The sequence below is a fragment of the Brienomyrus brachyistius genome, unplaced genomic scaffold (assembly GCF_023856365.1).
Source record: "Brienomyrus brachyistius isolate T26 unplaced genomic scaffold, BBRACH_0.4 scaffold51, whole genome shotgun sequence".
Classification (NCBI taxonomy): Eukaryota; Metazoa; Chordata; class Actinopteri; order Osteoglossiformes; family Mormyridae; genus Brienomyrus; species Brienomyrus brachyistius.
The window spans coordinates 102,054-128,835 of NW_026042326.1; the positions used below are offsets into that span (position 1 = coordinate 102,054).

At 42.7% G+C, this 26,782-nt stretch overlaps 1 protein-coding gene across 1 annotated transcript in view; it reads right to left on the minus strand.

The window, feature by feature from the left end:
- Positions 1–4,622: 4,622 nt before the first annotated feature.
- The window catches only part of LOC125723773 (uncharacterized), a 269,293-nt gene continuing 247,133 nt past the window's right edge, over positions 4,623–26,782 (minus strand). Inside the window, exons 106-115 of the mRNA XM_049000508.1 lie at positions 25,596–25,769; positions 24,492–24,665; positions 18,711–18,884; positions 16,331–16,504; positions 14,272–14,487; positions 12,582–12,773; positions 11,222–11,395; positions 9,775–9,948; positions 8,235–8,408; positions 4,623–7,780 (exon numbers count right to left, since the gene is read on the minus strand). Coding sequence (XP_048856465.1) covers positions 7,735–7,780; positions 8,235–8,408; positions 9,775–9,948; positions 11,222–11,395; positions 12,582–12,773; positions 14,272–14,487; positions 16,331–16,504; positions 18,711–18,884; positions 24,492–24,665; positions 25,596–25,769 — 1,672 coding nt within the window. The 3' untranslated portion in view covers positions 4,623–7,734. The remainder of the gene's footprint in view (positions 7,781–8,234; positions 8,409–9,774; positions 9,949–11,221; positions 11,396–12,581; positions 12,774–14,271; positions 14,488–16,330; positions 16,505–18,710; positions 18,885–24,491; positions 24,666–25,595; positions 25,770–26,782) is intronic.

Below are 26,782 nucleotides of genomic sequence, written 5' to 3' on the forward strand. Positions count from 1 at the left end.
GCAGCTGGTCAAAGGCAGCCCGCTGGTTGGGACCCCACTAGAAGACAACCTCCTTTCTGGTCAGCTGGTGCAAGGGGGGCGTCAATGTCAGCAACGGCCTGGATGAACCTCCTGTAGTAGGAGGCCAGGCCCAGGAATCCGGGTCCCAGAGGTGTGAGGCAACAGTGCTAACCACTGCACCACCATGCTGCCCCAGGACATTGTACAGTAAAAGCAAAACATAAAATATAAAAGTAGTTAGACTATAAACAACAAATAGGTAGTATGTAGAGACAAGGACACATTGATTAAAAGACACACAGGCATCAGATTGATATCAACCAAAACAACATAAAATAAATATAAAAGAAAATCTCATAAAAGTCAAGACTAGTTCGAGAAGGCCAGAGTGAAGAGGTGAGTTTTGAGCATGGATTTGAATATAGAGAGTGAAGTGCATGTACTTAGTGCAAGTGGGAGGTTGTTCCAGAGTTTAGGGCCAGCCACACTAAATGCCCTGTCACCCATGGAACGGAGATGAGCAGAGGGGGTGGATAGAAGGTGTGCATCAGTAAAGCGTAAGGTGTGGGTGGGTTTGTAAACGGTGAGAAGATCCATGGGGTAGATGGGTGCTGGGTTGTTCTGGGCTTTGTAGATGAGCAGAAGGATTTTGAATTGAATCCGAGATTGAACTGGAAGATGGAGGATGGGAGTGATATGTTGCCATGGTCTTGTACGGGTTAGAAGTCCTACTGTGGAATTTTGGATAGGTTGTGTGATGCCCGGCTCGTCCGCTCCTCGTGTGTGCCACGCCTCCTGATTACCCACGTGTACTTCCCTGATCGTCTCCATCTGTGTCTGCTTATTTTGATTAGTCACGTCCTATTTAAGTTCTGGTCTTACCTGTTCCCCTTGTCCGTCATTGTGGATCTACTGTGGTTAGGTGTGGTGTCGATGTTCCTCGTTCCCAGTTACCGGAATAAACCCCAGTTTTCCCCGATTGTGCCTTGTTTGCCTGGTCTTTGGCCATCTACCCGCACCATCGCCTGTCCGGTCTTCCATGATCGTGACACGTTGCAGTCTGTTTAATGATTTTGCTGGGAGCCCAATAAGCAGGGCATTATAGTAATCAAGTCTGGAGGTTATGAAGGCATGAATGAGGGTCTCAGCAGAGTTTGGAGATGGTTTTTAGATGGAAATAAGCTGTTCTGGAGACACCTTTTATATGGAAATCAAAAGACAGTGAAAAATCAAAGACGACACATGGGTTATTAATTTCAGAGGTAGTAGTGGTGAAATAGCCAGGTATGGAAAACTGTGACTGATTTATCTTCTTCAGCAGTGTTGGTGTGGCAATAAGAATGGCTTCAGTCTTGTCATGGTTGAGTTTGAGAAAGTTGTGTGTCATCCAGTTACTAATGTCTTTAAGGCAAGTGACCAGATTCGAGGGAGGGAGTGAATGGGAAGGCTTAATGTAAATTTGTGTGTCATTAGCATAGCAATGGAAATTTAAGCCGTGATGATGGAAAATGTGACCAAGAGGGAGGAGGTAGATGATGAAGAGCAGTGGGCCAAGGACAGAACCTTGTGGGACACCATATGAGAGGGTGGCACTAGGGGACCTGAAATCACCAATAGAGACAAACTGTTCCCTACCCGTGAGATACTGTAAGATGTAAACCAGGCAAGTGCAGTGTCTGTAATGCCCAACAGTTTTTCCAGCCGGGTGAGCAGTGTGTTGTGGCAGACCGTATCAAAAACAGCTTCCCTTCTCTCAAAGCATTTTCCTTCAGTCCTTTAATTGTTACCACACAACCCACAATTGCAGCAACTGCCTGAGGAAGTATGAGAATTTTTTTGAAGTGTAAGGCTCAGCTTTGAGACCTCTGAGAAAAGGTCATGTAAAAAGTGACAAAATCATCGAAAGACAGGCTTTCCATTTGCTGAACAATGTGTTTGGCTCTTCCCTTTATATCTATGTTTTTGGATATGGCTGCAAGGTGCTCCATATGATGATGTACAGCAGTGTACTCCCCTGGACCTGTTGCATAGTTTGAATGGAGAAAAACTGAGATAGTTGCTGTGCTGGTTGCCTGATAAATGTGTGGCAACCAGCACTGAGTTTTTATTGCTGATGGGTTTCGTACTGTGCATCCTAACTCTGCCCCTATAGCCCTCAGCTCCCACTTGCTTTTGGGACTGAAGTGATACGTTTTCCACACTAGTCATAAGGTCATAAATTTTTTTTTTTGTGTGTTTAGCATTGCCAGTTCCAGCCGAAGGGGTAGACAGTGGAAAGACAGAGCATGTTCACCTATCTCTTTTCTGAAAAAGTGCCCCTATTCCCCTTGTTGCACCCATGTTCACGCTTGCACCATCTGCTCCCAAAGCACTCACTTTATGTATCCACCAATTTGGGTTGGTTGGGTCAGCATTCTGAAGCAGTGATTTAATGGTGTCTTGAATCCTTTCTGCATGGCCATAATCTCAGCCAAATCTACTAGATGAGTCTTAGGTGTTCCATCAGATACATACCTACAGTATGTGATAACATTGTCTTTCCCTGAGACATCAGTTCCCCAATCAGTTATAACAGAGATGTAGTTTACCTTTAAAGCTTCTTCCAGTACATGACTTTTTAATTCATCTGCAATGCAACCTACAAACTCTGCATTATCATTATCATATGTCTTTGACACATCCATGCCATTCTTCTTCATCGGCAGAATTTGAGATTTAAACTTTGTGAATGCTATTTCTTCCAGTGCAATCATATATGCTGCATTGAATTTTATTTTTAATTCTTTCATCTCATTTTCTGTCACTTTCTCACAAGCACGTTGCACTGCCTTTGCTATGGGGGTGTCACGAGGAGCAGACCTAGATATCACAGTCTCTGGCATTCTTGTGTTTCTTACTCTCACCATGCTTTTTCAGTTTCCTTTTTAAAATGGCTCGTACCACAAATGAATTCTGTTTTACCAGCAATTTCTTGTCCTGCTTATGCGCAAAAGCTGCAGTACATCTTTCCCTTGTCATACCATAACCAAAACTGTAACCAAGCCGCTTTAAACTGTCATCCAGGCGTCGGAGTCGCGGGTACAGAAGACTTTGTTAGTGGGACGGAGTTGTCATCCTTTAATAACTGTACATTTCCGGATGCCGATGACTGTACCTGAGATAACCCACTGTTTGGTTTATGTTTGGTTTGCTCAAAGGTAGACAAGGCAGGATTTGAATGAGTGGGCATTGACAAAAAGTCAGAAATCTTTCGTTTGGCCATTTCGCGTGTTACATGGAAACTTAGAACTTAGAAGGTTAGGACGGAATTCGAGGAGTAGTCATGGCCTGATTCTCTTCTATTTCGGATCCCTCTCTGCAACAGTTAGCAAGATGAAATTTGAAGCAGAGTGGGCGTGTCAGATGATGCCTCACTTCGGTTTGGCTTTAATCACGTGATAGTATAATAAGAAAGGCAGCCGCGGGCTGAGAGTGTCCGCACATAATTAAAAGCCGTTTCTGCAGCTTTTACATTAAAATATTTTCTTAGATTGAGAGAGACAGTCGCCAGTGGCGACTGGAATGAAATTGAGTCGAATTAACGACCATTTTAGTTGCCATCTGGAGCCCTGAGCACCATCTCTTCTCATAATCTTCACCATCATGCTTCTTATAAAGAGCGTGATGTTGACATAGAGCAAGGCTCATACCTGTTCACAAGACAGTGAAGATGACCCTTTGGTGGAAAGAACTCAAGGGCCAATATCCAAAACTGTCTGTCTTGGCCAGGAAATACCTATGTATCACTGCAACAAGTTCCCCCTCAGAAAGGGTTTTCAGCACAGGAGGGAACATTGTGTCATGCCTGCGTTCCTCTCTTAAGCCTCAAAATGTTGATAAACTAGTGTTCTTGGTCAAAAACCTATAAGTGTTGTAGTTGACTGCCTCGTGCCCATTGCTTCCGGGATAGGCTCCGGACCCCCGCGACCCAGTAGGATAAGCAGTTTGGAAAATGGATGGATGGATGGATGTTGTAGTTGACTGAGTGCCTAAAAACCCAAGTACTATATGTTTATTATTTTTTTACATTATTTTAATTTATTAAAGTTCTATTATTTATGTTCAACAGATTTTTGAGTAATTTACTTTTAAGGGCCTAAAATAAGGAAAAGACCATCTTTTGTTACAAGAAACTATCAAGTGTTGCGTATATTTTTTTATTGTTGAAAGTCATTGTCGAAAGTACAACTTTAGTGCAATAAATGTTTTTGCTGAAAGAAGGAGAATCGCTTGAGAGTATCGTGATCTCAATGGGGAAAAATCATGATTCACATTTTTGCCAGAATCGTCCAGTCCTAACTGTCATTCTCTCAACAGGCTAAAAACCTGAAAAGCAGAACAGTCTTCTCCTAAAACAAGAGATGTCGCTATCGTCCATTATTTAACATCTTTGGAAGAGAATGGAGACAGAACTTGTGAGCACATTACCGGGCACACACCATTCTGGATATTTGCATAAGTTCCCCTCATTCACTTACCATCCAGAGGCATCTACAGGACTCTGAAATACAAAGTGGAATAACGTTTAATGCCAGGTGTGATGACCTGGACTCCACTCTTCCATGGAATTCAGTAGACAGTGATCATAGATAGTTATTTATTTATTTTTCAAATATAAGTTTTCAAATAAGTCTCACTATTAAACCTTTTACCTCTTGAACGCTACTAATAAAATACTTTCTGTTTGTAGTATCCACCACTTGAGTGGTCAACCACTTCAGTCTGGTGAAGCATTCCTAGGGCACCAGCATATATCAGCCTTATCAGACGAATTTGAGAGGATGAAAGAGATCCAACATGTCAACATAAGAAGGGTGAACATAATGAAAGATGTTCTAGTGATCTGATGATTGCGATACTGTACTTGCAATATGCAATGTACATCTTCTTTCCAAACATGCAAAACCTTCATCACATTTAGTATGCATTCACCGGTATCCATGCAGTTGCCCAGAAGAAGACCCTGAGAGCGAGGATTTTAATCCAATTATTTAAGAGGCGATGGCCACTACAGAACAGGCTACAGCCACTACTAGCTGTGCCCGTTAATAGGCTACTGCCTCACTTCAGAATGTCTTTAGGGCACTTTTCCATTGCATCTGGTACAATCGTTTTTGTATGGCACTTTCAATACTTTCCGGTCGATTACCAGTACCAACAATTCCAGTACCTAAAATGTCAAACCACCGGGGGTGCTTTTTTGGTACTTTGGTACATGTCAATTGTTTTCCCCCATATACCATTGTCGTGTTTGCATTTCAAGGTGGAACGAAATCCGCGCCATAGTGCAGCGTGAACACCTGCCAAAACCACATATTCTGTCGCCTCTCAAGGAGCGGAATTCACCATGTTGTCCTCTATCACCGGCAGCCACTTAGTGTGAGTTCATCACTGTGGTCAAGCTAACCGCACATTGCAGATACACAGTCAAATCATCCACACTTTAGATGTGTGGTGCATGCACAGACTTAACATTGCGGTATCAGCTTATCTGCTGGTGTGGTACCTGATTGGAAGCATGCTAATATAACACCTATATTCAAAAAAGTGGATAGAAGTAATCCAGCAAACTACAGTATAGGCCAATCAGTTTAACTTGCATAACTGGAAAAGTAATGGAAGGTATTGTATAATCCAAGTGAAAATGGTAGATTACCTGGATTCTAATAACATTCTGAAGGATAGCCAACATGGATTTAGGAGAAGTAGGCACTGTTTAACTAATCTGCTTGACTTCATTGAGGAAGCTACAAGAGAAATTGATCACAAAAAGGCCTACAATGTGATTTACTTAGATTTTCAGAAGGCCTTTGATGTTGTGCCCCACAAAGGGCTCTTGCTTAAGCTCAAAGCTGCAGAGATTTTAGGAACTTGGATCGAAAGCTGTTTAACAAACAGGAAACAGAGGGTAGTTACTAGAAGCACAATGTCACAGTGGGCCTGCGTTCATAGTGGGGTACCACAGTGTTCAATTTTAGGATGATTATTGTTCCTAATTTACATTAATAATATTGACACCACATTCTACACAACACTAGGGCTTTGAGGGGCAGTGGGGAGGTGTGCCGAGACACTGCCCCTCAATTTTTACTTGCACATTGGACACCACGTGACACTAGGGCTGAGGAGGTGGGTTGAGGCAGGTGGGGCTCTGCTGTCTGCCAGCGGTGGGGTGCCCGTGTCTCGACTGCTTGCCTGCTTTTTGGACTTCAGTTATATACACAGTTCATGCTACACTAGGGCCTTGGGCTGCAGGGAGTGGGATGGGGGACTCTGCCAGTGGTGGGGCCCTCATACCCGAACTGCACCCACTAATTTTAATGCATTATAGACATAAACACACAACTCTTTCACATATATACATGCACATTTCACGCTAACATGAGACGGGGAAGCAGTGGGGGCTGAGGGGCCACCTCTAACTCTCTGCCTCTGGCCCTGCGTGGGTGGGGTGGCCCACCGGGTGGAAGATCCGTCATAGGGGGGATGCTGGCAGCCCCTGGGCACCTTAAAAAGGACATCGCTGCCTTGGAAAGGGTGCAACGTAGGGCTACGAGAGTGATTCCTGGTCTTAAAGGAATGTCTTATGAGGAGAGGTTAGCTGAGCTGAATCTGTTCAGCCTCGAGCAAAGGAGACTAAGGGTGTCATGCCCGGCTCGTATGATCCTCGTGTGTGCCACGCCCTCTGATTATCCACGTGTTCTTCCCTGACCCTGCCCAGCTGTGTCCTATTATTTTCGCCCAGTGTTGTCTATTTGAGTCCACGTCTTGCCCTGGTTTTTGTCCGTCATTAATGTTAGGTATAGTTAGTTGATGTTTCCGTTTCCTTAATAAATCCCCAGTTTCCCCCGACTTTTGCCTTCCTGCCCGCTTGCCTGCCCGCCTATTACCCGGCGATCCTGACAAAGGGGAGATATGATTCAGGTATATAATATTTTGCATACTGGTCTGCATGCTGTTCAGCCAAATTGCTACTTCAATATTAGTTTAAATATTAGAACTCGTGGCTATAAGTAGAAATTAGTGGGAGAACCATTTTAAAATGGATTTGAGAAAGCATGTAGTTAGAGTATGGAATAGTCTTCCTGTTAGTGTAGCGCAAGCTAAAACCCTGGGTTCCTTTAAATCAGAGTTAGATAAGATTTCACCAACTCTGAGCTATTAGTTAAGTTTTCCCCAAATGAGCTTGATGTGCCGAATGGCCTCCTCTCGTTTGTAAATTTCTTATGTTCTTATAGTCCATAAGACTATATAAGGCCTAATATATGACTGTTTACATGAGTCAGACCATTCACTGACTGAATAAAATTAAAAGAATCAATAAGGTCCATAAACTCTTTGACCAACGGCAAGAAGAGTTGAGATGTCATGACAAGATATAGCAGTAAATAATGCTGCAACTAACAAAAATAGAAGCAAATGGGACGGACAACTCCCCAAACACACTGGTGCCATATGTTCCCAGAATGCAATTCATTCCATTACAGGTGTTCATCATTTGTGTTTGGTGAGAGCATATATACTGTTTTGATGTTTAGGTCGAACATCACATGCATATTCATTAAGGAATGAGTCTGTTTTTAACACTAAGGGAGATATGCACCATTTCCTAGCTTCATACAACCTTTTTTTATTAGTCTATGGGCAGCTTTATTTGCAGCAGGAATACAATACATGGCAAAGCTAATCAATCAATCAATCATGTTTGCTGCGTTGGCGTCCAGTGGCAGCTGACAGGAGTCTGTAGACAAGAGTAAGAGCAATTAATTCCATACACTGGCACAAACATAAAGATGTTATAAACAGCAATAAAGTATGTGTAAGAACCTTCTACACTGCCATTGCTATTTAACCATCAACAGTAAACCCAAACACAGTAGAGTTCTGGAACTTAGTCAAATGACAACAGAAATGACAAATTAATTTGTTCTTTTTTGGTGGTGTCTTTTTTGATCTTTGTTATCTATAATCACACCTGCAGAGACTTGTAAAAGCATCAACAAAAAAGAACAATCACGGGCATCACAATGACTGTGTAAATTAGAATCAATGGCATTAGTAATAAAAATGTACAAATAGTTTGATCCTAAAATCTCCACTATGATTCACACTAGTGTATCGAATAATTTAATCAGTCCACTTTCTTCTCATCTATGCACGTTTGTAGCAGCAACACATACAAACACTCCACTCACGTCATTTTCTCCAGTTTACAGCTGGGATCCACCAGTAGATCAGAGAGCTGCTTCACTTCTGAATCCTTCAGTTTATTGTCACTCAGATCCAGCTCTCTCAGGTATGAGGGGTTTGACCTCAGAGCTGAAGTTAGGGAAGAACAGCCTTGTTCTTTAACTCCACAACCTGACAGCCTGCAGGGAGATAAGAACATAAGAAATTTACAAACGAGAGGAGGCCATTCGGCCCATCAAGCTTGTTTGGGGAGAATTTACAATGAATCATTCTTTTAGCCCTACATTGCACCCTTTCCAAGGCAGCAATGTCCTTTTTAAGGTATGGTGACTAAACCTGCACACAATATTCTAGGTGGGGTCTTATATATACAATTATATAATTGTAGCATCACTTCCCTTGACTTATACTCCACAAACCTACTCCAACATCCTATTGGCCTTTTTTATTGCTTCCTCACACTGGTGAGAGTGGGACATGAAAGCATCAACATACACACCGAAGTATTTCTCATAATCAGTTCCCTTTATTTAAGTGGAACCCATAAAATATCTGTACTTTATATTTCTGCTCCCTGCATGGATACATGTTTTTTTGTACTTTTATACTTTTATTGGTTTTTACTGACTTTATTTGTTAATGAGTGATAATGGTTCTTAATGTTGCTGTTGAATACTGTTCACTTTACATGGTTGACATAAAATATCTTAGGACACTATTTGGTTCAGAATATATTTTTTCTTCATTTACCTCCTCTAAAACTAGGTGTGTCTTATGGTCTGAAAAATACGGTATATCAGAATTGTTCTACAGAGCCAGTATGAATGAGAGCAGAAGTATGAACATGCTCGGTACTCCACTGAATGCAAAGGTATAGATTTTGGTATGGACAGCAGTGACAAATATTGTGGAATTGCCAAATTGCCTGAACCAATGTTTTTAACTATCTCTAAATTTTATCATCTTAAAATCCTGAGAGGGGGCGGCATGGTGGTGCAGTGGTTAGCACTGTTGCCTCACACCTCTGGGACCAGGGTTCAAGTCTCCGCCTGGGTCACGTATGTGTGGAGTTTGCATGTTCTCCCCATGTCATTGTGTGGTTTCCTCCGGGGAGGCTCCGGACCCCCCGCGACCCAGGTGGATAAGCAGTTTGGAAAATGGATGGATGGATGAAACATTAATCAAATACAAAATACATAAGTGCCAACTGTGACTAACAGTACAATTTTGGCCATTATTCACTTCAAAGTTCTGGGCAACTTACTCCCATGGCCATTTTATTAATCAGGTCTGGACATTAAATTAAATTCAAAAAGGGTATATCCACCCCTGAATGTTGTGCCCTTCCACCTTATTGGTATTAAAAATACATGCGAGAGGGGCTTAGTTTGATTTGGGTTTCTTTGATATAAAATGCTTTATAGTCCATGCTTAGACAGCTTGCATTCAGGATCAGCTGATTTACTGACTGAGCCATATGTGGAGTGTCAGAAAGGACCACCCTTAGAATTCAATTTACAAATTGAAATACTCAGCAATACTGACCTCAGTATCTCCAATTTACAGCTGGGATTCTCCAGTACAGCAGAGAGCAGCTTCACTCCTGAGTTTCCTGGGTGATTGTAGCTGAGATCCAGCTCTCTCAAGTGTGAGGGGTTTGAGCGCAGAGCTGAAATCAGGGAAAAACAGCCTTCTTTTTTGACCCCACAGTCTGACAGCCTACAGAGAGAAAGACAAATATACTGCTTTATCTTCAGGAAATAAGATCATCTCGCCATTACAAGCATTAGTCTAAGGTAAATGTGACAACTCCAATAAAGACTGCGGTTATTACAGTTCACAGTGTGGAGTAGTGTTGTCATGATACCATAATTATGACCTTGATACCAAATACATTTTAAATACTGTAGCATGATGCCGGTACTGCAATGATACCAGTGGAGGAAAAGAAAACTGTTAAATATTGTTCATGGTAAATTATGCAGTTATGTCACTGAATCATATCACTGACATTAAAACACACTTAAAATCAGAAACTCTTTTAATGACTAAGGAATATTAGGGACAATGCAAAGAAATCACAAGATCATAATCACAAGATTGAAACATTAAACAAACAGTAACAGTACAATTTTGACCATCATTCACTCCAAAGTTCTGGCCAACTTACTCCCATGGCCATTTTATTCATCAGGTCTGGACATTAAATTAAATTCAAAAAGGGTATATCCACCCCTGAATGTTGTGCCCTTCCACCTTATTAGTATTAAAAATACATGTGAGAGGGGCGGAGCACTGCATGTAAGGAGGGTATTGAATTTAATCCATTTTAAGATAAGTCTTAGACATGACATAAAATGAGAATGACTTGAAGGGGTCTGAAAACTTCCCATATGCACTGTAACTTATTGGGACACATGAAACTGCTCCCAGTGCAGTCGTTAGCCATCATTCTTCTAGGTGTCCCAACACTTAGCAAGTAACTCTGAAAGGGGGAGATGAGAACATCCCCAGTAACTAATGCAGGTCTGCCAGACTGAATTAGCTATTCAAGCCAATGCTTGAATATTTCATGCTAAAACAGTATTAATGAGAAAGTTATTTCATTAACATAGAACAAAATTCATGAGATGTAACAGAATTTGCAGGAGTTGAGTTATACACCTACTAACATACAGACATTTGTGGTCCACACAGATCTGTACAGTGCAGTGAGAGCTGATTACAGGAGTCATTCATCTGTCATAACTGACAGTTGGCTGATATGACACAAGAAGTTGCTCATGCAGCAGCTACCTAAAATAAAAGGATGTATTATTTGGTTATTTTAAAACAGGGTAAGTTTGATTTGGATTCCTTTGATAGAAATGCTTTATAGTCTGTTCTTGGAATCTTGCATTCAGAATCAGCTGATATACTGACTGAGCCTGTATGTGGAGTGTCAGAAAGGACTGTATTTAATTTGCAAACTGACATACTCAGAAATACTGACCTCAGTATCTCCAGTTTACAGCAGGATTCTTCCAATTCAGGAAAGAGTAACTTCACTCCTGCATCCTTCAGATCATTGTCACTCAGGTCCAGCTCTCTCAGGTGTGAGGACTTTGATCTGAGAGTTAAAGCCAACGCTTCACAGCATGTCTTTGTAAGCTTACAGTTGTTCAATCTGGAAAAGAAAAAAATTCAGATACAATATGAACACTGGTAATAGTACTAACAGAAAACACCAAAATAAACATTTGATTTCAGTATAATTGTCAGGCCTGCTTAGTGTGTATCCTGCAGTGTGTTACTTGAGAATTAGTTGTGCTATAGTGCTCAATGTTGTGTTTGCTGTGTGTGTCTTACTCGTAACCTCTGCTGTTATAGTCTACGCTGTGTATTGCGCAATAAACCCCTTGGACTCCACTTTGGGAAAGAAAGGCCACTTTGTGGCTGTAATAAGCAGCACAGCTTCCATTTGAAAATGAATTACCGTGTGCAGAGTGAATTTGCTGCAATCATATAAATGAGTGTGTGGATCTAATCCCAAAACAACATTTTTAACAATATTTTCAGCAGTCATAATCAACACAGAACAAAGTTCATGAGATGTAACACAACTAGCAAGAATTGAGTTTTAAACTATTTAGTATACAGAAATGTCAAACACTGGGGTCCACACAGATCGGTACAGTGCAGTGAGAGCTGATTACAGGAGTCATTCATCTCTCATAACTGACAGTTGGCTGATATGACACAAGAAGCTGCTCATGCAGCAGCTACCTAAAATAAACAAATATTGTAATTCCACCAAAATAAATGTGATTTATATTCCTCTGCTGTGAAACTATGAAGGGCCCAGCCCATGAATTCACTCTATCAAGTAAATTAACAATAATAAGTGAGACTAGCAATGCATGATACCCTCATTTCTGAAAATGAAATGGAAAATTAAAAGTCCAATTTAACATCTGCTTAGTGGGAATGAAATGGTGAGAGTGCAGCAGGTCCCCTGTATGACTTGCCTTGCAACCATCACAGAAACACTGTATAATATTAAAGTTCTGACACAGAATATGCTTAGACAATGAGTATTCTGCATCAGCTGTATTACAAGTTGAGGCACAAAGTACATGTGAGGGTCTAAAAATATTTGAGTCCTAAATAAAAGAGACGTAAACAGAAGCTTAACTCAGAGTAAATAAACTCTGTGGCTTATCCTTCAGCCCTTCCTCTAGACTCTCCTGTTTTGTATGTATGTTGGGGGGCATTCAAGTTGTACTATCAAATACACTGTTCCCCAACACCTCCAGAGTCTGTGGTTTAATTTGCGTTCCAAATACCTAACAAATACTAGTTTAGTATTTCACCTGTCATATAGGACTGACCTCAGTATTTCCAGTGTACAGTATGGATTCTCTAGTCCAGGAAAGAGCAGCTTCACTCCAGAATCCTGTAAGTCATTGCCACTCAGGTCCAGCTCTCTCAGGTGTGAGGAGTTTGATCTGAGAGTTAAAGCCAACGCTTCACAGCATGTCTTTGTGAGCTTGCAGCTGTTAAACCTGGAAAAGAACACATTTTCAGACACAACATGAACACTGGTAATAGTACTGACCAGCAGGTTTGGGGATTGCCGCCATGACAGGCACCGACCAGCTTACGGTCACAGCTCCAGTCAGCCGCCTCCACAACGGAGGCATGGAACATGGCCCATTCGGACTCAATGTCCCCCGCCTCCCCCGGGATATGGAAGAAGCTCTGCCGGAGGAGGGAGCTGAAGCTCCTCCTGACAGGAGATTCTGCCAGATGTTCCCAGCAGACCCTAACTTTACGCTTGGGCCTGCCAGGCCAGGCCGGCTTCCTCCCCCACCAGCGGAGTCAACCCACCACCAGGTAGTGATCAGTTGACAGCTCCGCCCCTCTCTTCACCCGAGTGTCCAAGACATGCGGCTGCAAGTCTGACGACACGACTACAAAGTCGATCATCGAACTGTGGCCTAGGGTGTGCTGGTGCCAAGTGCACATATGGACACCCTTATGCTTGAGCATGATGTTCATTATGGACAATCCGTGACAAGCACAGAAGTCTAATAACAAAGCACCGCTCGGGTTCTGATCCGGGGGGCCGTTCCTCCCAATCACGCCCCTCCAGGTCTCAATGTCATTGCTCACGTGAGCATTGAAGTCCCCCAGCAGAACAAGAGAGTCCCCAGGAGGAGCGCTTTCCAACACCCCTTCCAAGGACTCCAAAAAGGGTGGGTATTCTGAACTACTGTTCAGCGCATAAGCGCAAACAACAGTCAGGACCTGTCCCCCCACCCGAAGGTGAAGGGAGGCTACCCTCTCGTCCACTGCAGTAAACCCCAATGTACAGGCGCCCAGCCAGGAGGCAATAAGTATGCCCACCCCTGCTCGGCGCCTCTCCCCGCGGGCAACTCCAGAATGGAAGCGAGTCCAATCCCCCTCGAGGATACTCGTTCCAGAGCCCAAGCCGTGCATCAAGGTGAGCCCGACTATATCTAGTCGGAACTTCACAACCTCGCGCACCAGCTCAGGGTCCTTCCCCATCAGAGAGGTGACATTCCAAGTCCCTAGAGGTAGCTTCTGTAGCCGAGGATCGGACCGCCAAGGTCCCTGCCTTTGGCCGCCGCCCAGATCACATCGCACCCGACCCCTATGGCCCCTCCCATGGGTGGTGAGCCCATTTGAGGGGGGACCCACGTGCCTTGTTCAGGCTGTGCCCGACCAGGCACCATGGGTGTAGGCCTGGCCACCAGGTGCTCGCCATCGAGCCCCACCCCCTACGGCTGGCTTCAGGGGGGGCCTCGGTGACCCGCGTCCAGGCAAGGGAAATTGTGGATCCATTATTTTTAATCATAAGGGGTCTAATGAGCTGCACTTCGGCTGGTTCCTCACCCAGGACCTGTTTGCCTTGGGTGAGTCTACCAGGGGCATAAAGCCCCAAGCAACTTAGCTCCTGGGATCATTGGAACACGCAAACCTCTCCACCATGATAAGGTGTCGGCTCCAAGAGGGGTGAGGAATACCGATAATACTAACCTCAGTAGCTGCAGTTTACAGTGTGCAAACCCAAGGAATGTTGGCTCCCTAGTAAACACTGCTGTAAACTTTGAGTGAACAAATCTTTGAGGGAACCATGCCGATGTTGAGTCCAGCATATTATCACTCAGGTCCAGCTCTCTTAGGTGTGAATCTGATCTGACAGCTGAGTCCAGTGCTAAACAGTCTTTCCAAATGAGGTTACATCTTTTCAACCTTTAAAAAGAAATAATAAAACCACAGTTTACATTTAAGAATGAATTACAGTGTGCAGTGATCTGTGCCTCTCGTGATAAGATGAGAGCTGGGATGGTATTTTATTTACTGTAGTCAATCTGCGGGTCTTACCTCAAATCCTTATACTTATTGTATTACTTTACAGTTTCAGCAGACAAAGTACTGTAACACAAGTCACACTGTATAGCATTTTACCGAAAGGCACAAAATATATACCCAAAACATATATAAATATAAAAGCCTATATCACTGAAAAAAATATTCAACTTACTTCTTGGTGTTATTTAAAGAAATTATGTTGATACAACGTAAATACATTAGTTTTTATGCATAATTCTTTGAATGAACTCAAAGCTGAATTCAACCATCTGAATCACTTTTATTCTACTTAAATTAGGTATATAATGTAACAGCAGCCGAGGTTTCTATCATGAAGAAGGCTGCCAAATACTGACATTACAGGGTGTTCTATATTTATAATAAAAAGTGAACAGCTGTGGTTGTTCATGAAATATCTCATTGAGGATGGTGTATTTGTTGATCTGCAGCTTTTTTGATTTCCAGACTTGACCTTGTAGCCTTATATACGCAGAATGATGTTAGGAGAGCTGTGATGCCCTTTGCTCCAGGAACCACCCCCTTCCCTGTATACCAATGGTGCTGCATGTATTTTGTATGGCAAAGCAGGGTACTGCCTTTGACGTAATAAACATTAAAAAAAAAAAAAACAAAAAAAAACTTCGTAATGGTATTGAATAGGGAAGAGTATAAAAACCCCAGATAGAGGAAAGCTTGATAACTGACTGTAGCCATAGAACTGGAACTTTGTGGGACCCTGCACGCTGCTCAGTGCCTGGGAGGCTTTGCGATGCCTGTGGTTCTTGGCTAGCCAAATGCCATGGTTGGAAGAAGCAGGACTGATTATCCTTCTCTACATGCATATATCAAACCAGCTAAATACATTAAGAACAGCTTAAATTAAACCTGATACACTGTAGACATAGAAGAAAATCCTACAAGTCTTTTGGGGCTACACACCAACAAGTAGCCCCACGGTACCAAAGGCAAAGGATCAAACAGTATATAGCAATTAGACCGTAACCTAGGAGGCAGGCTGAAGCTAAGTGGTGAGTGGAGCTTGGGGCAAAATACTGAGGTGTCCTGTAGACATATCCAAAAACTCTTATGGCACGTAACACCTCCAAGAACCCAAAAAGACACTGAGGGGATAACTAATGATAAAATGTGGTAAAGACTAATATCTGTGACATACCACCCTCAATCACAGAGGGCTTCTAAATAATAAGCCTAGTAAAAATATTAATATTTGAATCTGAATATTAAATGAGAAAATGATCTAAAATCAATGAGGCCCATTATATCTGCTTCAGGGAAAATGCACTATAGCAACTAGTGGAGCTCTCACCTTCTCTCAGTCCTAATAAAAAAATGTTATGCAGTCCAGCAACCAATTCAGCTGGTTTAACTAAACATGACTAAATTTAGAGAGATTAATTCTCAGAACACAATGTAAATGTATCAGCTTCAAAAGAATGTTTCGTTTTCCAAATACTCAATGTCGTTGTGTGGGACAACAGTACATGATTCAACTGAGATGTGTATTGGGGAAAAACACTGCAAAGAAACAAATGCAATACGAATCCAAGTATAACATTCACATTAACAAAACAGCTTCTAATCTTAGGGTGTCACCCTACCTCCCACCCTATACTGCATGGGATAGGATCCAGGCTCCGTGTCCAGGATAAGCAGTTGGAAGAAGGATAGATGGATGGATATAAAATGCATATTCTGTACTCACTTCAGTATCTCCAGTTTACAGCTGGGATCCTCCAGCACAGCAGAGAGCAGCTTCACTCCTGAGTTTCCTGGGTGATTGTAGCTCAGATCCAGCTCTCTCAGGTGTGAGGGGTTTGACCTCAGGGCTGAAGTCAGGGAAGAACAGCCTTCTTCTGTGACTCTGCAATCTGCCAGCCTGCAGAAAAGAAATCATAATATTGTTTATACAAGCACTATACTGCCCTGTAATCAAATGAAAGCATAAAATAAAATAATGCAGTGTGAATGTTAAAAAGGGGCAATGGTCATCTCTTGGGCGACTGTTGGTAGCTCGCTTAAAAAATACACAACACCCTCTTGAGGTTACAATGTGTGGGTGCTTTGCCTCATTACAGGAGTATAGAATTAGTTCTTCTGTTTCATCTGGAGGTCTTAACAGGAGCTTAACTCAAAGGAACCTAGATGCTGTCGACATTGCAACAAAGTTTTTCCTTGAATTTGTTCTTGAGAAAGGTCCTAAGAAGATCTATATCATATTCATGTCATGTTCTTAAACGTAAGATTTTATTGGGGCACAACACACACCCATGTACTTTATGATGTTCACATAATGCCAAAATCATCTAACAATGCATTTCCCAGAACTTATCCCTGTTGTTAAGCAACGCCTGACTATAAAACAAGCATCTGTTGTCAGTATACTAAACAGCAGAGCTTAATATTAAAATGAAAACATCAAATTATGCTAAAAAAATGTTAATAATAAAATGTGTAAAATAGACAGACCCCACATATTGAATTCATTGAACTAGAATGACTAGAAATGTAATAACAGTTTATGATGGTAAAGTTGCTCAATGAATGCTGACATTTTTGGATGAACCATGAAGAAATTTCAGTAACACTTACATTTACAATTACACATAGCTTCATAATGCGTTATAATTATAAACGGCTATACGTTTTTTGTATAAAAAGGCATAACATCATAAAAAGACATAACACATAGTCATGTGTATTGTGCATTATGAATGTTTTATGAAAGTTTCATCTTTAGTCCACTACCAATACCTTTATAATGTAGCACAAAGTATCCTTAATTCTTATACTGACCATTATTATGCATTAAGAAGGTATTTATAGTGTTTATAATGCATGAGAAACATAGCTATGTAATGCCTTTTTATAAACATTTGAATGTGTTGTAATAAATTATAAGAACATTAATTAGGCTGTATGAATATGGGCTTCACAGAACGTTTTACCGAAATTTGTAGCTGTTAGTGGTGTTAAAAGAAAATGTGATGGCAAAGCAACACCTAAAAGAAGTTCAAACAGAAAACATGATGAAGCAGTAAACATATCATATTGTATGCCTGCTGTGGGGGGTGGGGGGGCAAATCAGAACAAATATATCAGCCCTCAGGGGCCTTGTCAAAAAAAAGTTTGAATACCAGTACCTTAAATTGTTCCGTGCAATTGTCACTCATGGAAAGGTAAATTTACGAACTATCAGGGGTACTCAACTGGAAGACTCCAGATACACACAAATTAATACAGACCATGCAATTGCAAATGAACAGAACTATTCTTAATAAATTAATTCCTCAACAGGAACAAATACCAGAATTAAGAACAATAAATACACCTTATGGACAACACCTTATGGACCATCATTCACTCCAAACTTCTGGCCAACAGACTCTCATGGCAAATGTATTCATCAGGTCTGGACATTAAATTGAATTCAAAAAGGGTATATCCACCCCTGAATGTATAAGTTTTCATTCCAATCCGCCCAATCTATGGCTTCTTTTATATTAAAATTACAAGTATTAAGTCAAATGATGAATTTTCAGAGAATTTTGGAATAAACTTCACAGACACAACAAAACTTGCAGGAATTGAGTTTTAGACCCATTAGCATACAGAAATGTTAAACACTGGGGTCCACAAAGATCTGTACAGTGCAGTGAGAGCTGATTACAGGAGTCATTCATCTGTCATACTGTAACTGACAGTAGGCTGATATAACACAAAAAGCTGCTCATGTTCCTCTGCTATAAAAGGTACAGAAACAGAATCACTTTACAAAATTTAAGTTCTGACACAGACCATGCTTAGACAATTTGTATTCTCCATCAGCTGCATTATGGGTTGAAGCACTAAATGCATGCGAGGGTCTTAAAATATTTGAGGCCTAAATAAAAGAGACCTAAACAGGAGATTAACTCCCCATGTGGCTTATCCTTCAGCTCTTCCTCTAGACTCTCCTGTTTTGTACGTACATGTTGGAGGGCATTCAAGTTGTATTATCAAATACCCATAGTCTGTGGTTTAATTTGCGTTCCAAATATCTAACAAATACTAGTTTAGTATTACACCTGTCATATAGGACTGACCTCAGTATTTCCAGTTTACAGTGTGGATTCTTCAGTTCTGTAGTAAGCAGCCTCAATCCAGAATCCTGCAGGTTATTGTCACTCAAGTCCAGCTCTCTCAGGTATGAGGAGTTTGATCTGAGAGTTAAAGCCAACGCTTCACAGCATGTCTCTGTGAGATTGCAGCTGTTCAGTCTGAAAAAGAAAACATTTTAAGACACAGACACATACACAATCTACCGATAACACTACTGACACAAAACAAAAAGACAAGCATTTGTTTTTAGAACAATAAGCAGCACAGTGTCATGCCCTGCTCGTCGGCTCCTCCTGTGTGCCACGCCCCCTGCTTACCCACGTGTGTTTCCCGGATTGTACCCAGCTGTGTCTGCTTATTTTCAATCAGTCCTGTGTATTTCAGTCCGTGTCTTACCTGAGTCCTTCGTCCGTCATTGATGTTACCTGATGTTGTCGATGCCTATGTCCCGTCCTGCCTGTGCCTCAAATAAACCCCCGTTTTCCCGTATCCCGCTTGCCTGCCTGCTCCTTCCGCACGATCGCCGCTCTGCCTGCGATCTCCCGTGACACACAGCTTACATTTCAAAATGAATTATAGTGTGCAGTGCATCCTGGGAATTTTCTGCACACACCGAATTGTCACAGGACGTGATACCAAGCATTTACACTATTTTGCTGCAATTTCAGCAAATAAAAAGCCATAATACAGGTCACACCACTCAATACCTATAGTCTATACCTTTGGCAGGGCCTTCATTCCTGCTGCGGTCAGGACAAACAACTCTCCCCTAGGCTGAACATTTACATTTTACATTTACATTTACAGGATTTGGCAGACGCCCTTAGCCAGAGCGACTTACATAAGTGCTTCGAGACTCTGCAATGAATTTCCGATGCTAGCTCAATAAGGACCCAAGCTATGAATACTATCTCTGAGAACTCCATTGAGTAGTGCAGAATTTTTTTTTTTTTTTTTTTTTTTTTTAAAAAAACACACCAGAATAAGAGTCGAGAAAGAATATAGAAGTTCTACGTCAAGTATTTCTGAAAAAGAAATGTTTTGAGTCGTCGCTTGAAGACAGTCAAGGATTCAGCTGTTCGGACATCTAGGGGGAGTTCATTCCACCAATTAGGTGCCAGGACAGAGAAGAGCCGAGATGCGTGTCTTCCTTGTGCCTTGAGGGGAGGAGGGACCAGTCGAGCAGTGCTGGAGGATCGGAGAGATCGTGGTGCAGAGCGTGGTGTGATGAGGTCCTTTAGGTAGGATGGTGCCAGAGAATTTTTGGCTTTGTATGCCAGCATCAGTGTTTTGAATCTGATGCGTGCAGCTACAGGAAGCCAGTGGAGGGAGCGCAGCAATGGAGTGGTGTGGGAGAACTTGGGAAGGTTGAAAACAAGACGAGCAGCTGCATTCTGAATCAGTTGGAGGGGACGGATGGCGCTCAGTGGTAAACCCGCTAGAAGTGAGTTACAGTAGTCAAGGCGTGAGATGACGAGGGACTGGACGAGTATCTGGGTAGCCTGAGTGGAAAGAAATGGACGTATCCTCCTGATGTTAAAGAGGAGAAACCGACAAGAGCGAGAAAGACTGGCGATATGTGAGGAAAATGACAACCGATCATCTATGGTAACTCCAAGGTTTCTAGCAGAAACCGAAGGACGGATCAGGGAGTTGTCGAAAGAGATCGCAAGGTCCTGGAGGGGGGATGAGTCAGCCGGGATGTAAAGCAGCTCAGTTTTACTAGTGTTGAGTTTTAGCTGGTGAGTGGTCATCCAAGATGAGATGTCTGCCAAGCATGTAGAGATCTTAGTGGAGACATGAGTGTCTGAGGGAGGGAAGGAGAGGATGAGTTGAGTGTCATCGGCATAGCAGTGGTAGGAGAAGCCATGTGAGGATATAACTTCGCCAAGAGATTTAGTGTAGAGGGAGAATAGGAGAGGGCCAAGAACCGAGCCCTGAGGGACACCGGTGGAAAGACAACGTGGAGTAGATGTGGATCCATTCCATGTCACTTGGTATGTTCGGCCTTCTAGGTAGGAAGCCAGCCAGCGCCAGGCCAGGCCACCAATGCCAAGACTCCTAAGGATGGATAGGAGAGTTTTGTGGTTGACCGTGTCAAATGCTGCTGATAGGTCAAGAAGGATGAGGACAGATGACAGTTTGGCCGATCTGGCAGCATGTAGCTTCTCAGTGACTGCTAAGAGGGCAGTCTCTGTAGAGTGAGCTGCTTTAAAGCCAGACTGATTAGGATCCTGGAGGTTGTTCTGAGAGAGATAGAGAGAAAGCTGGTTGTAGACTGTACGTTCGAGGATTTTTGAAAGGAAGGAAAGAAGCGATACTGGTCGGTAGCTGCAAGTGTCTGAGGGATTTAGAGTGGGTTTTTTTAGGATGGGAATGACCCTGGCTATTTTGAATGCTGTTGGTACATGACCGGAGGTTATGGAGCCATTAATGATAGTCGTGATGAAGGGGAGAAGGTCTAGAGCGATTGTCTGAAATAATGCAGAAGGGATTGGATCAAGTGGGCAGGTGGTAGGGTTGGAAGATGAGATGACTTTCATGATCTCATCTGCCGTAAGACCAGAAAACTGGGCCAGTGAGGGGGGAGGGAAATCCTTAGTGTGTAGTGTAGTGGATGAGGGAGAGAATGTCTGACAGATTCTGTCAATCTTCTCGGCAAAGAAGTTGGCAAAATCTTCAGCAGTCAGGAAGGAAGGAGCAGGAGGAGGGGGAGGGTTGAGAAGAGACGAAAAGATGTTATGGAGTTTGCGAGGATCTCGTGAGGATAATTCTAGTTTGTCTTTGTAAAAGGCAGTTTTAGCTGCAGTCACGTCCATAGAGAATTTGGATAGCAGAGTACGGTAGGAAGACAGATCTGCATCAAGCTTAGATTTCTTCCACGTCCTCTCAGCTACCCGCAATTCTCTTCGGTTAGTACGTAATGCAGCTGAAAGCCAAGGAGTAGGCCGAGTTTTCCTTGGTTTGGAAGACAGCGGGCAGAGGTTGTCCAAGGATGTGTAAAGTGAGGAGATGAGAGTATCAGTTGCAGACTCCAGTGCCAAGGAGGAAAAGGAGTCAGGGTCAGGAAGGTAAGACAGTGTGCAGGAAGTAACAGAAGAAGCGGAGACAGAGTGGAGGTTTGGTCGAGTGGGGAGGAAACGTTGAAAACTGGGATTGGGCAAGACGGGTAGGGCAATGGTAAAGGATACAAAGTGGTGATCAGAAATGTGTAGAGGAGTAGAAGAGATGTCAGTAGCCGGAGAGGGGCGGCTGAAAACCAGGTCGAGGACGTTACCTCCTTTGTGTGTAGGAGAGGAGCTGTTGGATGTTAGAGAGAAGGAATCGAGAAAAGGGAGGAGACCAGAAGAAGGGAGCTTGTCATGGGGTAGGTTGAAGTCACCAAGGAGAATGAGAGAGGAGCTGTCAGTGGGGAAGAGACTGAGGAGAGTATCAAGCTCCTCCAGAAAGCAGCCTAGGGGGCCAGGAGGGCGGTAGACAACAATGATCCGAATATCAAGTGGAGAGGTAACAGCAACTCCATGGAATTCAAAGGATGAAATGTTGAGATGGGGCAGAGAGAGGGGCGTGTAGCACCAGTTCCGAGTTACCAATAGACCTGTGCCACCGCCCCTGCCAGTCTGGCGAGGAGAGTGAGAGAAAGCATAAGCAGAGGAGAGAGCTGCCGGGGTAGCCGAGTTCTCAGGCGATATCCAGGTCTCCGTCAGAGCCAGAAAGTCAAGAGAGTGGTGTGAAGCAAGGGCGGAAATGAAATCAGCCTTCTTTACAGCAGACTGGCAATTCCAGAGGCCACCCAACACGCTTCGCTGGGACTGGGGTGTTATGGGAGGGTAGACAAGATTACTGAGAGTGCGGCGCCTGGATGTTGGATGAGATATTCTAGGTCTCAAAGATAAGTGTACTGGTATACGTCTAAGGCACATGTCTTAGACCCAGACCACGCAGACAGCTAGTAACATACCTGCAGACTGTAACTTTTTCACATTCCATTGTGTTTATGGATATATATTTTTTTTAAGATGGTGGCTGTGATGCCTGGCTCGTCCGCTCCTCGTGTGTGCCATGCTCCCTGACTACCCACGTGTTCCTTCCCGATCGTTGCCACCTGTGTCTGATTACTTTTATTAGTCTTGTCCTGTTTTAAGTCCTGGTCTTGCCTGTTACTCTTGTCGGTCATTGATGTTTCCTAGTGTGCGTCCTCGAGTGATGTTTCCTATGTCCAGTCCGTCCAATAAATCCCCGTTTTCCCTACTTCTGCCGGCTCGCCTGTTACTTGCTCCCTCGCCTGCCAGCGCACTCGCCCATTTCCCGGACGAGTGTGACAGTGGCGCATAGTACGCAGAGTTTTTTACGGATACCAGAACTCTGCAATGTTTACCTTGTACTCTTTGTTCTGTTATTTTCAAGTTTATTTGCAAGCTCAGTCAATAGAAAGATCATCTACAGGCAATAAGAATGTTTAAATCTCAGATCGGATTACACCATCCCAACCAAAACTATGGAAAATTTGCCCACCGACATTCTCAGCTCACTGGTCTCGCAGTGGAAGTGCTGATCCCGCTGGGAGCACAAAAAGAGGGGGAAGTAAGGCGGACTAAATGCTAGGCTAAGTAGCGATCCCCACAAACCTACTGTCCCCAATATATTCATGGCCAGTGTATGTTCGCTGGCCAAGAAACTGGATGAGATAAAACTTAGGCTATCCTCCCACAAAAAAGCTGGAAAACTGCTGTCTCATAATGTTTACGGACACCGGGCTAAGCAGCAACATCTCAGACTTGGCCATCAAGCCAGCGAACTGCACAGCCTTCTGCACTGACAAAACAGATGATGGCAGCAAGACCCATCAAGACCCACGAGCAAGGGGACAAGGGGGCAGAAAAAAAGTAATAACTGCATTGAGTCTAATCAAAGAACAAACCATATAAATAATGGATTCATAATTATCAATCTAAATAATACAGATGACCAGTAAAATTAAAATATGGGGGATAAGGGGGTCTCCTAATCATCTCCTATATCTGGTGAATTCTCTCCTGTTCCTTGACCACCTTAGTCACTGTGTGGTGAGTGTACTGGCACAGAATGGCTCTTCTTGCATCATTCAGGTGCTACACTGTGGTGGTGCTTGAAGTGGCTCCCCATTGTTACTGTAAAGTACTTTGGGTGTCTTGAAAGGCATGATATAAACGTAACATTCATTCATTCAAAGCTAACTTTGCTGCAGTACTGGAGTTAAGGTTAAACCCCGAACCCACTTTCTGGAATATTTCAGTATCAATCCGCAAATCGCTAAACACATGTTCAGGCAGGAATACTAGGAGGGTTTTACCAAAATCAAAGGAACTCAGAAACACGTATGTGAAAGTGGATGTGAAACTTCCCATAACACATTCAGATCAGTGAAACTGCTTCCAATGGAGTCATTAGTTATCATTCTGTCTGGTGTCCCAATACCTAGCAAATACTTAGGAAAAAATTCAGAGACCAAAACTGGCAGGGATTAAGTCTGCCTGCTGGTTTTCACAGAAACAGCAGAGTGCATCACTTTCCTCCCAAGAATGTGCATTTAGGGTTCTCAGGTATGCTAAATTACCTGTTGTGTGTGTCAGTGTGTGCCCTGTGACTGACTGGCATCCCACCCAGGGTTGTCACCCTCCCTCCCATTCTGTACAGCACAGCATAGGGATCCAGGCTACCTGTCCAGGATAAGTATTTGGAAGAAGGAGAGATGGATGGATATAAAATGCATATTCTGTACTCACTTCAGTATCTCCAGTTTACAGCTGGGATCCTCCAGCACAGCAGAGAGCAGCTTCACTCCTGAGTCTCCTGGGTGATTGTAGCTCAGATCCAGCTCTCTCAGGTGTGAGGGGTTTGACCTCAGAGCTGAAGTCAGGGAAGAACAGCCTTCTTCTGTGAACGTACACCCTGCCAGCCTGCCAAAATGAAATTTGAAAGGAAATCACAACATTGTTTTCTACTATTCTCTTCTCGATAGTAGCTACATAATTTATCCTGTGCGACAGCCGAATAAAGCGCGTAGAATGGAGTCTTCCATGAGCTGGTTTGGAAAACACTGGCAGCAGGTGAATCTGTGTAGATAGGATGTCAAACCTTTACACTCCCCTATTCTACCTATGGACTGTGAAGCCCCTGAAGAAACCTGTGCAAAAGATGACAATGAACATAGTCTCACGTTCGCACGAGATGCTTTGGCAAGCACAAGCAAAAGTAAGATGATATTGGTACTCATGCAGCAGGTACCCAAATTAAACTAACATTACAATTCAACCTAAGTAAATGTGATTTATGAAAATGAAATTGAGATCTATGAAACTGTGAAGGGTCCAGCCCATGCACTGATGCTAGCAAGTAATTTAAGAATAATGAGTGAGAATAATAATGCATAATATCCTCATTTCTGAAAAAAATACATGAAAAATAAGTTTAAATTTACAGTTGCTTAGTGGGAATGAAATGGTGTGAGTGCAGCAGTTCTCTAGTGTGACTTGCCTCACAATCATTAACAAAAACACTGCATAGTATTAAAGTTTGGACACAAAACATGCTTAGACAATTTGTATTCTCCATCAGCTGCATTACGGATCGAGTCACTAAATACATGTGAGGGTCTTAAAATATTTGAGTCCTAAATAAAAAAGACCTACACAGGAGCTTAACTCAAAGTAAATAAACTGCTCATGTGGTTTATCCTTCAGCCCTTCCTCTAGACTCTCCTGTTTTGTATGTACATGTTGGGGGGCATTCAAGTTGTACTATCAAATACCCATAGTCTGTGGTTTAATTTGTGTTCCAAATTTATAAGAAATACTAGTTTAGTATTACACCTGTTATATAGGACTGACCTGAATATTTCCAGTGTACAGTGTGGATTCTCCAGTTCCGCAAACAGTAGCTTCACTCCGGAATCCTGCAGGTCATTGTCACTCAGGTCCAGCTCTCTCAGGTATGAGGAGTTTGATCTGAGAGTTAAAGCCAACGCTTCACAGCATGTCTCTGTGAGATTGCAACTGTTCAATCTGAAAAAGAAAACATTTTAAGAAACAGACACATACAAAATCTACTGATAACACGACTGACACAAAACAAAAAGACAAGCATTTGTTTTTAGAATAATAAGCAGCACAGCTTAAATTTCAAAATGAATTATAGTGTGCAGTGTATCCTGGGAATTGTCTGCACAAACCGGATGAGTCACAGGACTTGATACCAAGCATTTACTCCTTTTTGCTGTAATTTTATCAGACAAAAAGCGATAATACAGGTCACACCAATCAATACCTATAGTCTATACCTTTGGCAGGGCCTTCATTCCTGCTGCCGTCAGGACTAACAACACACAGTCACATACTTGCAGAATGTAACTTTTTCACATTCCATTGTGTTCATGGATATATATTTTTTTTCAAGATGGTGGGCAATAGTACGCATCGGCTTTTACGCCTCCCAGAACTCTGCAATTTTTACCTTGTTTTCTTTGTTCTGTTATTTTCAAGTTTATTTGCAAGCTCAGTCAATAGAAACATCTTTTACAGGTGACAGGAACTTTTAATCTCAGATCGGATTACACCCTCCCAACCACAACTAGGGAAAATTTCCCCACCAACATTCTCCGCTCACCGGTCTCGCAGTGGAAATGCTGACCCCACTGGGAGCACAAAAAGAGGGGAAAGCGAGCCGGACTAAATGCTAGGCTAAGTAGCGATCCCCACAAACCTTCCGTCCCAAATAAATTCATGGCCAGTGTATGTTCGCTGGCCAACAAAATGGATGAGATAAAACTGAGGCTATCCTCCCAGAAAAAGCTGGAAAACTGCTCTCTCAATGTTTACGGACACCGGGCTAAGCAGCAACATCGCAGACTTGGCCATCAAGCCAGCGAACTGCACAGCCTTCTGCACTGACAAAACAGATGATGGCAGCAAGACCCATGAAGGAGGTTTGTGTATTTATGTCAATAACTCCTTGTGCAACAATTCTGAAAATCATTAGAAATTGATTTTCTGCCAATTTCAAGCTCTCCATACTTCAG